The sequence below is a fragment of the Macaca mulatta genome, chromosome 13 (genome assembly GCF_049350105.2).
Source record: "Macaca mulatta isolate MMU2019108-1 chromosome 13, T2T-MMU8v2.0, whole genome shotgun sequence".
NCBI lineage: Eukaryota > Metazoa > Chordata > Mammalia > Primates > Cercopithecidae > Macaca > Macaca mulatta.
In genome coordinates, this window is record NC_133418.1 from 99147086 (window position 1) to 99163238 (window position 16153).

The 16153-nt window shown below is 40.4% G+C and overlaps 1 protein-coding gene and 1 pseudogene across 7 annotated transcripts in view; one reads left to right on the forward strand and one right to left on the reverse strand.

Moving 5' to 3' along the window:
- The window catches only part of ASXL2 (ASXL transcriptional regulator 2), a 155221-nt gene that overhangs the window by 26661 nt on the left and 112407 nt on the right, over positions 1 to 16153 (forward strand). For all 7 annotated transcript variants that reach the window (XM_077959999.1, XM_077960000.1, XM_015111861.3 and 4 more), the window contains exon 2: positions 15229 to 15311. In XM_077959999.1, the coding sequence (XP_077816125.1) occupies positions 15229 to 15311 (83 nt within the window). The remainder of the gene's footprint in view (positions 1 to 15228; positions 15312 to 16153) is intronic.
- Positions 2670 to 2770, reverse strand: LOC114671974 (U6 spliceosomal RNA; annotated as a pseudogene).

The window sequence follows — 16153 nt, forward strand, 5'->3', positions numbered from 1 at the left end:
TAGCTCCATGATTAATTGGAAGTTCATTCCACGAATGCAAAGCTACTTTGTTATTAGAAAATTATTGATTCATTAAATTACTAGGTCAATGATGAAAACTGTATGTAGAGATGGGAACATATAGGTACAATCCTTGTCCCAGCTACCCAGACAAGGATTTTATTTCCTAGACTCTCTTGTGTCTAGATAGTGCCAAGTGACTATTTTTGCGGTAGAATGTGAGCAGAAGTAATACGTGTCACTTCCTAGCCAAGGTACTCAAGAATAGGGTGTGCTTTTTCTATGTGTTCTCTTTTCGGGTTGGATACAGAAGAACTCCATGGCTCACCACATGGCTCACCACATGGCTTACCACATTGGAAAGAGCCTTGTTTTTTGAATTGCTTTATTGAGAAAAGCTGCCCATCTCCCCCCTGCCAAAAAAAAAAAAAAAAAAAGAAAAAATCAAACTAACAGCCAATAACACAATGATGGCAAATTGCTAGAAACAAGTATTTGAAAAAATTAGACATGTGATGAAGAAATTTCTATCATTACTACTATTTGGCATTATTCTAGAACTTGTAGCCTATGTAGTATTAAAAATGAGGTATGGGACACTATCCCAGCTGCCACCTAGACTTGTCTCCATCGAGGACCCCTTTAACCAGATTGACTGGCCACTTGGACCTCGTTCCTCTCAGTGGTGGACATCCAGATTGTGGGGGATGACCTGACAGTCACCAACCCCAAGAGGATTGCCCAGTCCTTTGAGAAGAAGGCCTGCAGCTGTCTGCTGCTGAAGGTCAACTAGATTGGCTCAGTGACCGAATCGATCCAGGTGTGCAAACTGGCTCACTCTAACGGCTGAGGGGTGATGGTGAGCCACTGCTCTGGGGAGACTGAGGACATTTTCATTGCTGACCTTGTGGTGGGGCTCTGCACAGGACAGATCAAGACTGGCGCCCCCTACCCCTTGGCGCGCCTGGCCAAATACAACCAATTCATTGAGGATTGAGGAGGCTCTTGGGGACAAGGCTGTTTTTGCTGGATACAAGTTCCATAACCCAAAGGCCAAGTGAGAAGCTGGAGGCTCCAGGACTCCACTGGACAGACCCAGGTCTGGAAGTCCTGCTTCCTGAAATAAACACTGGTGTCAACCCAAAAAAAAAACAAACCAAAAAACAAAAAGAGGTATAGGCCAGGTGCGCAGTGGCTCACACCTGTAATCCCAGCACTTTGGGAGGCTGAGGTGGGCAGATCACCTGAGGTTAGGAGTTTGAGACTAACCTGGCCACTATGGTGAAACCCCATCTGTAATAAAAATATAAAAATTAGATGGGCATGGTCCATCTCAAAAAACAAAAAAACAAAAATTAGATGTGGTGGCGTGTGCCTCTAATCCCAGCTACTCGGGAGGCTGAGGTGGGAGAATTGCTTGAATCTGGGCGATGGAGGCTGCAGTGAGCTGAGATCACGCCACTGCACTCCAGCCTGGCCGATAGAGCAAGACTCTGTCTCTCAATAAATAAATACATGCATTATCAAGATTGTGTTTCTGTCTGTCTCCCTTTTTTTTTTTTTTGAGGCGGAGTCTCGCTCTGTCGCCCAGGCTGGAGTGCAGTGGCGCGATCTCAGCTCACTGCCGCCACCTGGGTTCACGCCATTCTCCTGCCTCAGCCTCCCGAGTAGCTGGGACTACAGGCGCCTGCCACCACACATGGCTAATTTTTTTGTATTTTTAGTAGAGATGGGGTTTCACCATGTTAGCCAGGATGGTCTCGATCTCGACCTTGTGATCCGCCCGCCTCAGCCTCCCAAAGTACTGGGATTACAGGTGTGAGCCACTGCGCCCGGCCTTTTTTTTTTTTTTTTTTTTTTGACAGAGTCTTGCTCCGTCGCCCAGTCTGGAATGCAGTGGCGCTATCTCGGCTCACTGCAACCTCTTCCTCCCAGGTTCACACCATTCTCCTGCCTCAGCCTTGCAAGTAGCTGGGACTGCAGGTGCCCGCCCACCATGCCCAGCTAATTTTTTGTATTTTTAGTAGAGACGGGGTGTCACCGTGTTAGCCAGGATGGTCTCGATCTCCTGACCTCGGGATCTGCCCACCTCGGGCTACCAAAATGTTGGGTTTACAGGCGTGAGCCACTGCACCCGGCTGTGTTTCTGTCTCTGTGTTTGGGGTGTTAATTTGATACTCAAACTCTGTGGAGCAAGAAAGCTGTTAGCTTTAGCCTCACATCATGCAGATTTAACTCCAGTGGTTGCTGGAGTTAACAAAGATTTAATTTTTCTCTTATTCTGCCCTTTACCCTTGGCTTGAGACTTCTTCCCATTAGTAAACCATTCACTGTGGTCAAGAGGATGGGAAGTGCTAATTGGGTTTCATGTGTTACTGCTAGTGTTGGTTTCCACTGTGTGGATTTAGAGTGGAGTAGGGGATGGATCTCCAAAAGAAAATCAGGGCTTTCTTAGCAGAAGAATGTTGAATGGTAGGTAAACTCCTAGAAACAAATCTACCTTAAGCTTTGTGGAGTTCATGGACCCACAGCAACTAACAGTAAAAATTATGCCTTTCTCTTATAACAGTCTTTATAGCTGTCATTCTGGACCCTTAAAAAAGATTATGCATTGATAATGGGTTTGGGGAGAAAACGGCATTTTATTTTTTAAATTTTTATTATATTTTAAAAATACAAAATGCTTCATGAATTTGCATGTCATCCTTGTGCAGGGGCCATGCTGATCTTCTCTGCATGTTCTTAGTATGTGTGCTGCAGAAGGGAGCACAAAAATGGCATTTTAACAGAGGATAGCTTCATTACCAAAGGCATATGTGAGACTTATTTTTGAGGGACCTTGGAATTGGACTAACTTAATCTTGTGGAGCTAATATATTGAGGATAGTAGAGTATAAGTTTGAGTAGTCATAGTATAGCTGTATTTTGGATGACTTGTTAGGAAATGCAGCTGTATGCTGACTAGTTGATGGGTGCAGCACACCAGCATGGCACAAGTATACATATGTAATGAACCTGCACGTTATGCACATGTACCCTAGAACTTAAAGTATAATAATAATAAAAAATAAAAAAAAAGTTAAAAAAAAAAAGGAAATGCAGCTGTAGTAGGTGCTTAGATATTTGTTCAAATCAACAATAGTAAAAAGATCAATTATTTTAAGAGTATCAGAAAGACATCTACAAATAATAAATTGTTTCCTTTTCCATAATTATACCTTTCTTTTACTTCTTCTCTTACGTAGATATCATAATCGTGATTTTTTTCTTGTTCCAAGACTTTCTGGGGGTAGAGATGAAAAATGATTGTAAGGATTTTTTTTTTTTTTGCTAACTTATGGTTTTCTTGCCTTTTGTTTGTTTGTTTTGTTTTTGGAGACAGAGTCTCACACTGTCACCCAGGCTGGGGTGCAGTGGCGCAATTTTAGCTCACCGCAACCTCCTTCTCCCAGGTTCAAGCGATTCTTGTGCCTCAGCCTCCCGAGTAGCTGGGACTACAAGCGCGTGCCACCACGCCTGGGTAATTTTTGTGCTTTTAGTAGAGACTATGTTTCACCATGTTGGCCAGGCTGGTCTCTTAACTCCTGACCTCAGATGATCCACCCACCTCTCTCTCCCAAAGTACTGGGATTACAGCAGTGAGCCACTGCACCCGCCGGTTTTCTTGCATTTTAATCAGAAAGTAAGTTGGAGCACTTTGTTTTTTGAGGTTTTCTTTTTTTTTTTTGAGACGAAGTTTCACTCTTGTTGCCCAGGCTGGAGTGGAATGGCGGGATCTTGGTTCACTGCAACCTCCGCCTCCTGGGTTCAAGCGATTCTCCTGCCTCAGCCTCCCAAGTAGCTGGGACTACAGGCGCCCACTGTCCCTTTGGGACTTGATGAAAGCTATGGATCTACTCCCCAGAAAAAGATATAAACACTAAATACTATATCTGATTCCAAAGGGATTCATGGAATCCTGAAGCCTGTTTATACTGTGGGCCTGAATTATAAATTAACACTCTGATCTAATGTCATATTATTAATATTTGTATATTTATTCCTAATCCTGTCTGTTTTTAAAATTTAATCGAAATCTTATTGTGTATTCAATTTTACATTCATAAGCATTTCCTTATCTTTGGAAACTCAAAAGCATTTTTAATAACAATATATTTTCAATTTAGGAATAATTTATTGGATTTCTCTTATGTTTTGGGTATTGTCTAATTTGAGGAGCACAAAGATAAAGAGGCCTGTGCTCTCTCTTTGCTCATGTACTAAGGATCGATCTCTTTGGAAGGGGAGTTAAATTACTTGATTATCTTAGTATTGGGTGTTTATTTAGATTATTTATTTTTATAACTTTGTTACAAATAATACTGCAGTAACACTTTTGTGCCTAGGCCTCATGTATTTCTGTTACTTTGCTTTGACAGATTTGCTAGAAGAAGGGTTACTGGGTAAGAGGGTGTCACTCTTTGAAAGGCTGTAGAAGTTAATACCGATTTTTTTTTTTTTTGCGACAGGGTCTCACTCTGTCACCCAGGCTAGCGTGTAGTGACACGATCTCGGCTCACTGCAACCTCTGCCTCCTGGGACCAAGCAGTCCACCCACTCAGCCTCTTGAGTAGCTGGGACCACAGGTGTGTGCCACCATGCCCAGATAATTTTTATATTTTTATTTATTTATTTGAGACAGAGTCTTACTCTGTCGCCCAGGCTGGAGTGCAATGGCATGATCTCAGCTCACTGCAACCTCCACCTCCTGGGTTCAAGCGATTCTCCTGCCTCAGCTTCCCGAGTTGGGATTATAGGCATACACCACCACGCCCGGCTAATTTTTGTGTTTTTAGTAGAGACGGGGTTTTGCCATGTTGGCCAGGCTAGTCTCAATCTCCTGACCTCAGGGAATCCGCCCACCTTGGCTTTCCAAAGTGCTGAGATTACAGTTGTGAGCTTAATTTTTATATTTTTAGTAGAGATAGGATTTCACCATGTTTCCCAGGCTGGTCTCTTAACTCCTGGGCTCAAAGCAATCCACCCACCTCGGCCTCCCAAGTAGTGCTGGGATTACAAATGTGAGCCACCGCGCCTGGCCTGTTACCAAATTACTGTCTATAAAGGTGTATCATTTTACCCTCTCCACTGCTTTAGTGTGTATGTGCCTGTCTTATTCAACTCTTGAAGAATTTAATATTACCAGTTTAAAAATCTTTGCTATTTTTGTTAAGTGATAGATAAACTTTGAGGTATCTGTCAAAAGGAGTAGGGAAGGTATGTCAGATACAGAGCAGCATGAGCGAAGGTGGCATGCTGACAGTGTGTGAGAGGCGCTGTCTGCCAGAGCTGAGGAGGTTCTTGAGGGACGTGTGTGTTGCAGTACACTGAAAGGTTCTATTTGGATGTGTTTCTTAATGGCTTGTGCTCCACAGTAAGCCTGTTCTTGACACTAGCTCCTCAAGACAGACGCTGGCAGCGGTCTCTTAAAATGGCTTACTATAGAGGATTAGTGGAATAGGTCATAGTCTCTGCTGCAGCAGCTGGTTCCGAGGCCATATTGATATTCATCATCTCCCTCTGCCACTGCCTAGTCTAGATTTCCCTCACTCATGGCCAGACTGCAGCTGATCAAGGTTGCTTGCCTGAGGCCATCATTCCTGAGGAGTCTAAGCCCCTATTTCTCTTTTCCTTATCGTGCCTTTGTCATATGCTGTACTTGCGTTTTATCATTAGATGTGGAAGCACCAAGGAGCACCTACTAGGTCTACAAATTGTTGTCACCTTCAGAGCCACTGAAATGGTTGGCTCTTGTTTTTGAGGAATTGTAACACAGGGTGCTGAGAGTTGGATTCTGCTGATGACAAGTTGGGCAACTCAGCAGCAACAGTGGCTCTTTTCATTAATTAGCTGATGAAACCTTAGACAGGTTATTTAATTTCTCTGCACCTCAGTTTTCACATCTGAAAAAAATGGGCTGATAGTATCTACCGCATAGGTTTATTGTAAAGGTTAAATAAGCTAACATATCTAAATCACTTAGAATAGTGCTTGGCAATTAAATGCTAGATAAGTATTAACTGTTAGTGTTATTAATTCTTCAGAGTTTGAAGAGAGTTTGATTGAGAGCTTTTTTTCTTGAACTAGGGAGTGTGTATAACCTCCAGACTTTTTGGATAATTAAAAGAATCCAAGCTGGGAAAGACTAAACCAAAGTGACTTGATAGAGCTGTTCAGAATTGAGGGACCCCTAGGTGAACTATGCCCATGAGCTTACAAAGTCAGCTTCTGTAATCTTCTCTGTATATCTGTAGGTGCCTCTCTGTATAGATCTCAGCTCACTGCAACCTCCGCCTCCTGGGTTCAAGTGATTCTCCTGCCTCAGCCTCCCGAGTAGCTGGGATTACAGGCATATGCCACCATGCCTGGCTAATTTTGTATTTTTAGTAGAGACGGGGTTTCTCCATGTTGGTCAGGCTGGTCTTGAACTCCCGACCTCAGGTGATCCACCCACCTCGGCCTCCCAAAGTGCTGGGATTACAGGCGTGAGCCACCGCGCCCGGCCTTCCCTCACCTTTTATGCTTTTTTTAAAAGAGGCATTTTTACTAGTGTCTAAAGCTAGTCTGGCCACCCATGTTCCTAATTCCATCAGCCAACGATTAAGTGTTTTAGATCTGTCATATAATAGGCACTAGTAATACTAGATGAATGAGGCTGGGCATGGTGGCTCACACTTGTAGTCCTAGCTACTTGGGAGGTTGAGGCAGGAGGATTGCTTGAGCCCAGGAGTTTGAGGCTGCAGTGAGCTATGATCATGTACTCCAGGTATGGAACTGCAGGCGACCTTGGGCGACAGAGTGAGTCCCTGTCTCAAAAACAAAAAACTGGTGCACTGTGATAAGCAGTACTGGGGATGTATTAGGGTGCTGCTATAGGAGCATAGCTATTTTTGAAGCCATGGGAGGATGAAAATGTCCAAGAGAGTAAAACACTGAGGAGAAAAGAATCCTGAAGGAGACCAACATTAAAAGACTGTGGGCAACGAGGAAGTTACTAGTAGAGAGGTAGAGTAGAGTGAACCACGAGAGTCTAGTGTGACAGAAGCTGAACAGAAAGTGCATCTCAGGACACAGGTAGTGATCAACAGATACTGCTAAACAGCCAGGTAAGGACCTTTTCCCTCTTTCCTCCGAAGGCTCTTTTAGATAACAGTTCTGTCTAAATACCATGTGTTCCTTGTTACTCTCATCAGTGTTGAGCTCCTGAACTCAGGTGTGAGTGAGTGTATCATGAGTTTGGTAACTGAGGGAAACCAGATCCTCTGAATTCATTTTGTTCTTGAGTGTCAAATCGGAACTAGTACCTCAAGCTCAGATAATGAGGGATTTGTCAAAAAATGTATCTGAAATTACTTGCCTCTCATGGTGGAAAGGGGGAATATGGGATATCTAGGGATGTTTGGGTCTCCCTTTATCCTGGTTCAGTGAAATTTCATTTGACGAAACAATTATTCCTCAATTCCACATTTTGTTTTCTTTATTGTCCTAGAAAGAGTTGTTTTAATTCCCTGTTACTACTCCCAGTCAGTGCTAAATCCCCTCACATCTGATTTCTTCCCTCCACATTAAGTGGAATCTGAATTTACAAAGCTAATTAAAGATTCCTTTGTTGCCAAATACAGGGGATAAATTTCTGTTGTTATCTCAGCTTCTAGGCAGCATTTGACATTGTTGACCAGCTAAACCTTAGAATACTTTTGTCTTTTCTGAAACACTAGTGTTTTCTGGTTTTCTTCTTATACCTCTGGTCACTTAGTTTATTTCCTAGTTGTTCTTCTCTGGCTCTTAAATGTTGATATATTGTTCTATAACATAAGCTCTTGTCTCTTCTCACTCTTTATTGTTGGCTGATTTGATTTACTGGTATGGCACAAGTTACCCTAATTAAAGCTTTTGGGCAGTAAATGAGCCTTCTAACACTGATAGAACTCTATATAAAGATCACTGTATTACTTATTTGGACATTTAAAATGTAACAGTCATATAGATTGTACAGAATTCAGACTCTGCACATCTGTATATCTGGAATGAACTCATAATGCAACAATAATTGAAATATTCCTGTTATTTAGGCTAGAATCAAACTTGAATCTTGGAGGTAACTCAATTATTCTTGAGTGTTCAGAAAATAAAATTTTTAAATAGTTTTTATTAACTGAATTGGGAATCTACAAGCTAAGAAGTGAATATATTAAGCACCCTTTAAAAATCTAGCTTTAAATTCTATGTAGTGTTGATTTTAATTATTCTGAGTCATAAAGTAGTTTCTAAAAATTGTACTTTGAAGTTCCATGAGCAGCAGTGGAATGAGGTTTTGTTTGATAAACACTGCCCTCCTGTGGTTAATGTAAGCTAACAGTTTTGCAAAACTACTGTAGTCTTTTCCACTTGTGGTAAGATAATGTAATGGTTCATACAGCATGTTTGCTCAGTAATATATGTGGCCAAGACAGGGTTTTTTTTCTCCTCATTCTCTCCCTCTTGGTTTTTTTCTAGTGTGTCTGCACATTTTTCTCATTTCTGTCTATGCACATTTTCTTTCTTTTTTTGGTGGGGGAGACAGAGTCTCACTCTGTCGCCGAGGTTGGAGTCCAGTGGCACTATCTCGGCTCATGGCAACCCCCGCCTCCCAGGGATTGGCTCTCAGGATTCTCATGCCTCAGATTCTTGTCCCTCAGCCTCCCGAGTAGCTGGGATAACAGGCATGTGCCACCACACCCAGCTAATTTTTGTATTTTTAGTAGAACCAGGGTTTGGTCATGTTGGCCAGGCTGGTCTCTTACTCCTGGCCTCAAGTGATCTGCCCGCCTTGGCCTCCCACAGTGCTGGGATTACAGACATGAGCCACTGAGCCCGGCCCATGCACTTTTTCTTATATGAATTATAAGAGTTAAATGTAAATGAATACAGAAAAAGTATTAAGTTATCAAAGGGAGGGAAACTACATTTAAGTGTAAACATGCTTAAAGAAATAGAAAAGACCAGTCAGTTACAATACATGAAATTAATAAAAACTTTCATGGAAAATCAATAGTGATAAAAAGATGAAGAATAAACTGGAAGAAAGGGTTTGTAGTAAATGCGACAGTAAATGTTTCAGTATATTTAATGTAAATTAGAGAGCTCTCACAAATGGTATATAAGTGGACAATAGCCAATGAATAGCCAATTCACAAGTGAGGAAATACAGTAATGAAAGCACAAAAATATATTTAAATGCATAATGGTACTTTATAAAATGATACTCATAATAGTGGTATTTCAAACAAAAACCAACATCACCTTTGCAGCATGCCAGAAAACCAGCTAATTATTCTGAAAACAGTAAATACAAAAATAAGTTGCTTATCCTGCCTTTTTTTTTTTTTGGAGAAGGAGTTTTGCTCTTGTCGCCTAGTTTGGAGTGCGGTGGCGCAGTCTCGCTCACTGCAAATTTTGCCTCCCGGGTTCAAGCGATTCTCTTGCCTCAGCCTCCTGAGTAGCTGGGATTACAGGCGTGTGCCACCACACCCGGCTAATTTTTGTGTTTTTAGTAGAGACGGAGTTTCACCATGTTGGCCAGGCTGGTCTTGAACTCCTGACCTCAGGTGATCTACCCGCCTTGGCCTGCTGGGATTACAAGCGTGAGCCACTGCGTGCAGCCTTATCCTGCTTTTTCAATATGGATTGTACCTGGGGTAACCAAATAGATAGTGGAAAGCATTTCTTTTTAGAAGGGCTCTCGCTTATAAATGAAAAAGGAACGATGGACCATCAGCACTTTCCAACCCCTAAATAAAATGATGGAGATAGTGATCATCGGTGGCTGCTAAAACAATTAGATTGAAATGCTGATAGGAAGCTTTATAATAAGTGGATCAGGTAGACCACATCTATCCCACTGATACATCTTAGCATCTCAAAAAGGAGATCATAGATATTTTGTGTGTTCTGATGTGGCGTGGTAGGAAGTATACCGTAAGCCTATGAAGTTTTCTTGCTAAAATAAAATCTGAATCTGAGCAAGCCTCTAGGTTTCGATTCTAATTTTCAGGAAATGCAAGGGACAGAGGACTATACGATTAGCACGATACAGGATATGTGTAACTACAGTACAGCTTACTAGTTTTTTTCTGTAAGTAAATTGGAAGAAAAAAGAATGAGAGAAATCCGTAGATTAAAAGATACTTCAAGACATGTGTTAGCCAAATCCAGTATATGTAAGTCTATAGATTTGAACAAATCAAGTATTTAAAAGCAGTGGTTTTTTCCTGTAAATTTGGGACATTGACTAAATAATTTTATATTAAGGAATTATAGTCATTTTCTGAGGTGTAAAATATTTTTTTAAGTCCTTGTTGGCAGAGATATATATCACAATAATAATGAATGAAATGTCAGTGGCTTGCTTCAGAATAACCCAGTTTGTGGACGGAGGGTGGCTGAAGGTATGGATGAAACAAGATAGGCCATGTGTTGATAATTGTTGAAAATGGGTGATGGGTATGTGGTGGTTCATTGTAATGTTCTCTCTAATTTGGTGAATGTTTTTAGATTTCCATAATAAAAAGTTTTAAAAGTGTAGTATTTAAATCTTTAATTGAAAAACATTTTTCTTTCTCCCCCAAACTATAGCTTTAAGCAGTCTGAGAAAATTTAGTATAATACTTTTCTATATTAAAACTAATTCTAGGCCAGTTATCGTAGCTCACACCTGTAATCCTAGCACCCTGGGAGGCCGAGGCAGGTGGAACATTGAGCCCAGGAATTTGAGACCAGCCTGGACAACATGGCTAAACCCCCTCTCTACAAAAAGTACAAAAACCCAGGAGTTCAAGACCAGCCTGGGCAACATGGCAAAACCCTGTCTGTACAAAAAAATACAAAAATTAGCCAGGTGTGGTGGCACATGCCCGTAGTCCTAGCTACTCTGGAGACTGAGGTGGGAGCATTGCTTGAGCCTGGGAAGCGGAGGTTGCAGTGAGCTGTGATTGCACCACTGCACTCCAGCCTGGGCAATACAGTGAGACCCTGTCTCAAAAAAGACAACAATAAAAAACTTTTTGTTTTTTTTCTGGAGATGGAGTCTCGCTCTTTCACCTAGGCTGGAGTACAGTGGCGCTGTCTCGGCTCACTGCAGCCTCTGCTTCCTGGGTTCAAGTGATTCTTGAATTCTTGAACCAGCCTCCTGAGTAACTGGGATTATAGGCGCCCACCACTACACCTGGCTAATTTTTTGCGTGTGTTTTTAGCAGAGAGAGGGTTTCTCCATGTTGGCCAGGCTGGTCTTGAACTTCTGGCCTCAGGTGATCTGCCCTCGGCCTCCCAAAGTGCTGGGATTACAGGTGTGAGCCACTGTACCTGGCCTTAAAAAAACTAATTCTAAATGCCTAGCATTTAAAGGAACCTGTGATAAACTTTTTTTTTTTAAAAGAAAATAAATACTCCATATATATATTATATATAACGTATGTTATATATAATATAAATATAATTTATATATTTATATAACATGTATATTATATATGTTATTTTATATTATACATAATATATAATATGTTATATATTATATTTTATAATATATAAATTATATATTATATTTTTAATATATTATATAATATATATATATATTTTTTTGAGATGGAGTTTCGCTCTTGTCATCCAGGCTGGAGCGCAATGGCGCGATCTTGGCTCACTGCAACCTCCGCCTCCCGGTCCAGGCAATTTTCCTGCCTCAGCCTCCCTAGTAGCTGGGACTACAGTAGGCACCCGCCACCACGCCCAGTTAATTTTTGTATTTTTAGTAGAGATAGGGTTTCACCACGTTGGCCAGGCTGGTCTTGAACTCTTGACTTCAGGTGATCCACCTGCCTTGGCCTCCCAAAGTACTGGGATTACATGCCTGAGTCACCGTGTCTGGCCTCCTTCAGTAGTTTTAACCAACTGGTTTACTCTGTTTGATTAAAGTACAGAACATCTTGGAAATCAGTGAAATCCTTACTAAAAAGACACAGTTTTCGGTCTCCACTTCTATTTATTTATTTATTTGTTTATTTTTGAGATGGAATCTCACTCTGTCGCCCAGGCTGGAGTGTGGTGGCACAATCTCCGCTCACTGCAAGTTCCGCCTTCAGGGTTTATGCCGTTCCCCTGCCTCAGCCTCCTGAGTAGCTGGGACTACAGGCGCCCACCACCATGCCCGGCTAATTTTTCTGTATTTTTAGTAGAGATGGGGTTTCACCGTGTTAACCAGGATGGTCTTGATCTCCTGACCTTGTGATCTGCCCATCTCAGCCTCCCAAAGTGCTGGGATTACAGGTGTGAGCCACCGCACCCAACCGGTCTCCACTTCTAACAGCTTAATGTCTTATGATGTTTCAAACACATTAGAATATTAAAATAATTCCTTGTTCTGCAGAATATATTAGAAAATATTAATTTTTACCATTACCGTGAATAATACAAATATTTTCAGTTCTGTGTGTGGCTCATTCTGATAATGATTTAATAGTCACCTTTCAATTAAGATTTGATATGCCAGAGAAATGACACTCTAGAAATACTTACTTCAGTTTTCTGGCTCCTTGGACAGATGTATACGTGCAAACGTAGCCATTTTTGCCATTTAAATTGGCAGGAAAAAACCCACATTGAAATGTATTATATTTGATTGCTAGTAAAGTCAAATATTGTATTTCGTTTGCTTCATAAATTTTTATAGGATATTGAATTTGTATGTAAAAGTGGACAATAATATAGTGAGTATCTTTGTGTTCATCATTTAGCTTCTATAATTATCAATTTATGGCCAATCTTGCTATATTTAAACCCATAACTTCTTGTGTATTTTTTGAAGTCCCAGACATCATATGATTTCATCCATAAATACTTCAGTGTGCAAATTCTTTTTCATATGGTTATTATCCAGTTATATTAACCCTTTTGTGAACTATTATTTGTCCAGGTCCATGGTGTATTTTTGTTTATTTTCAGTACTTTAATACATTTTTAGTATATAGACAATAAATAAATAAAGGTTCAGTTTTCTGTATTGGCCTTAACTTGGATGAAAACAGTAAGTTTAACTTTGGACATCTGAAGTTTGAAATGCTTATGGGATATCCAACTTTTACAGGTTTTTAATAGTTTTTAACAGACTGCTGCTTCATTCATCAAAATGTGAGTGATTGGTGAAAGCTTGGTGTGGTTAATGTTATTCTGGGAAATTTTGGTGGAGTGAAAAGTAAAAGGGGTAAATGGATGTTTATAAAATATTTGAGGGATGGGCACAGAAAAAGACATCTACAAAGAAAACTGAGAAAAATATTTTGGGGAAAAAGAAAAGTCTGGGAGGGTGAAGTCTGTGAAGGGAACAGTTAATGTCAGATGTAGCAGAGAGATCAAGGAACATGATACACAGAAATATGTGTTGGATTTTATGACTGACCAAATGAGAAAATAGTTACAAACACAGGACACAGTGTGCTATAGTGGTGCAAGACTTGGATTTGAATTTTGGCTGCCATTTATCTTGCTGTATTATGTTTGGACATATTACTGGTTATTGTATTTTTGTTTCATATATAAATGTAAGTATAAACAACAAAATAAAACGTATACGAAATATACATATATATCTGTTGAGACTCTTGGCTATTTGTTTCAAGAATATTCACCAGACATCTTGAAGCATAGTTGTAATAGCTACTTTTGTCTGATAATTCCAACATCTCTGTTACTTTAGGTTTATTATATATAGCTTATCTTTTCTCTTGTGAGTTGCTGATTTCCTTACTATTCCTATGTTGAGTAAGTTTGAATTGTTTATTAGACATTATTTCTTTTTTTGAGAAAGGCTCTGTCACCCAGGCTGTAGTGCAGGGGCACAATCTCGGATTATTGCAACCTCTGCCTCCCAGGTTCACCACCATGCCCCGCTAATTTTTTTTTTTTTTTTTTTTTTTTTTGAGATGGAGTGTCGCTCTGTTGCCCAGGCTGGAGTGCAGTGGCATAATCTCAGCTGACTGCAACCTCTGTCTCCCATGTTCGAGTGATTCTCCTGCCTCAGCCTCCTGAGTAGCTGGGATTACAGGCACTCACCACCATGCCTGACTAATTTTTGTATTTTTAGTAGAGATGGCGTTTCACCATGTTGGCCAGGCTGGTTTTGAACTCCTGATCTCAAGTCATCTGCCCGCTTCAGCTTCCCAAAGTGCTGAGATTACAGGCACGAAACACTGTGCCTGGCCGAGATAAATCATGGGAATTCCTCCCATGCTTGTAGGACCACTTGCAAGGTTCTGCTTTCTTGGAGTTTTAGGTCCCTGTCTAGCTACTGCTAGTATTACCACAGCTGCTCCCATGCGATTGCCTGGGGCAACGGCAGAGAAAAAGAAAAGGGGGGGAAACCCAGAGAATTTTTTCTCCCGCTATCCAACATTTAGAATGCCCTCTTTACTGTGCCTCAGACCAAAGAAGATTTTTCTCTTGGAGCACTTTCTGCCTGCACTTAGCCTGCAGTTCCGGGTTTTGGGCTGCCTTTAAGTCCAGGCTCAGGGGAACCAGAGGGAAACAAAATCAGGAAACTCACTACTGGACTAGTGTGGTACTCCTAGTTATGCTTTTCTCCCTAGGCGACCTGCTACCATTTTTGGAGTCCTCAAATAGCTGCTTCATGCATTCTGTCCAGGTTTTTAGTTGCATTCAGTGGTAGAGACAGAATGGACTATGCCTACTCTATCTTTACCAGAACCAGAACACAGATATTACTTTAATTTTATTATAATCATATTGTTTACTTGTTTTGGTTAAGAATTTATTGTGCTCCTGTGATTTACTAGGCTTTGCTATACATTTACCAGGAAATGGATAATCTTAATGTGCTTGCAGTAGGTCACAGGTAGTGAAGGGATGTGGGGATGGAGGTAGAAAGTAAACAGTTACATATTATTAGTAGTGAATAATTGGGTTGTTAATTTTAGCTTTTTTGGTCAATTTCTGCTTCAGGAATTGACTTACTATTTATGACTGAGGGAAAGAAGATCTGATATATATTGTTAATTTTTCATTTATTCTGAAATATAAGGGATGAAAAGTCTCTGGCTATGTATGCTCTGGATATAATTATTAAGACATAAGAAATATAATTATATATAGAATTATAAGAACTTGAGATAAGAAATAATTTATTATTATATGCTTGTTTTTCAGGTCTTAGAAAAATACCCTAATACACCCATGAGTCATAAAGAAATTCTTCAAGTTATCCAGAGAGAAGGACTAAAAGAAATCAGGTGAGTTATTTAAATATTATTAGTAATAATTATAATACTCAGGCCGGGCGCGGTGGCTCAAGCCTGTAATCCCAGCACTTTGGGAGGCCGAGACGGGCGGATCACGAGGTCAGGAGATCGAGACCATCCTGGCTAACACCGTGAAACCCCGTCTCTACTAAAAATACAAAAAACTAGCCGGGCGAGGTGGCGGGCGCCTGTAGTCCCAGCTACTCCGGAGGCTGAGGCAGGAGAATGGCGTAAACCCGGGAGGCGGAGCTTGCAATGAGCTGAGATCCGGCCACTGCACTCCAGCCCGGGCTACAGAGCAAGACTCCGTCTCAAAAAAAAAAAAAAAAAAAAAATTATAATACTCGATCAGAGTATTTGGTAGTATATAATAGTGTACGTTAGTCCTGAAGATTAATTATTTAATAATAAATGCTTTGTTCTGATTTATTCAACTGTCAGATCTTTGGAATTTTTTAAGTTATGACATAGTTTTAAAACCAAAAGTAAGTTAAATTCTTAGAGGGTAGCTATCTTTAAGCCCATGCACTTTAATTTTTAGGAAGACCTGGAGCCATCTTTAAGACTTCATCTGTCACTTCAGACTTTTTGATTTAATAAACTTGGTCATTAGTGATAAAAATTACTCTCATACAGGGAGAATCCTAGAGGTAGACAGATCCCAGAAGAAATAATGCTGGCTCAAAAGGATAAAATGAAAAAGAACTGTAAATCAGTATATATGTCAAATAATAGTCTTATCATATTCAAATTTAATAGACTTGGGTCATTAATACAGGATCGAAGATAACACAGACTTTAATTTCCAAGAATCTTATTATATTACAATAGCA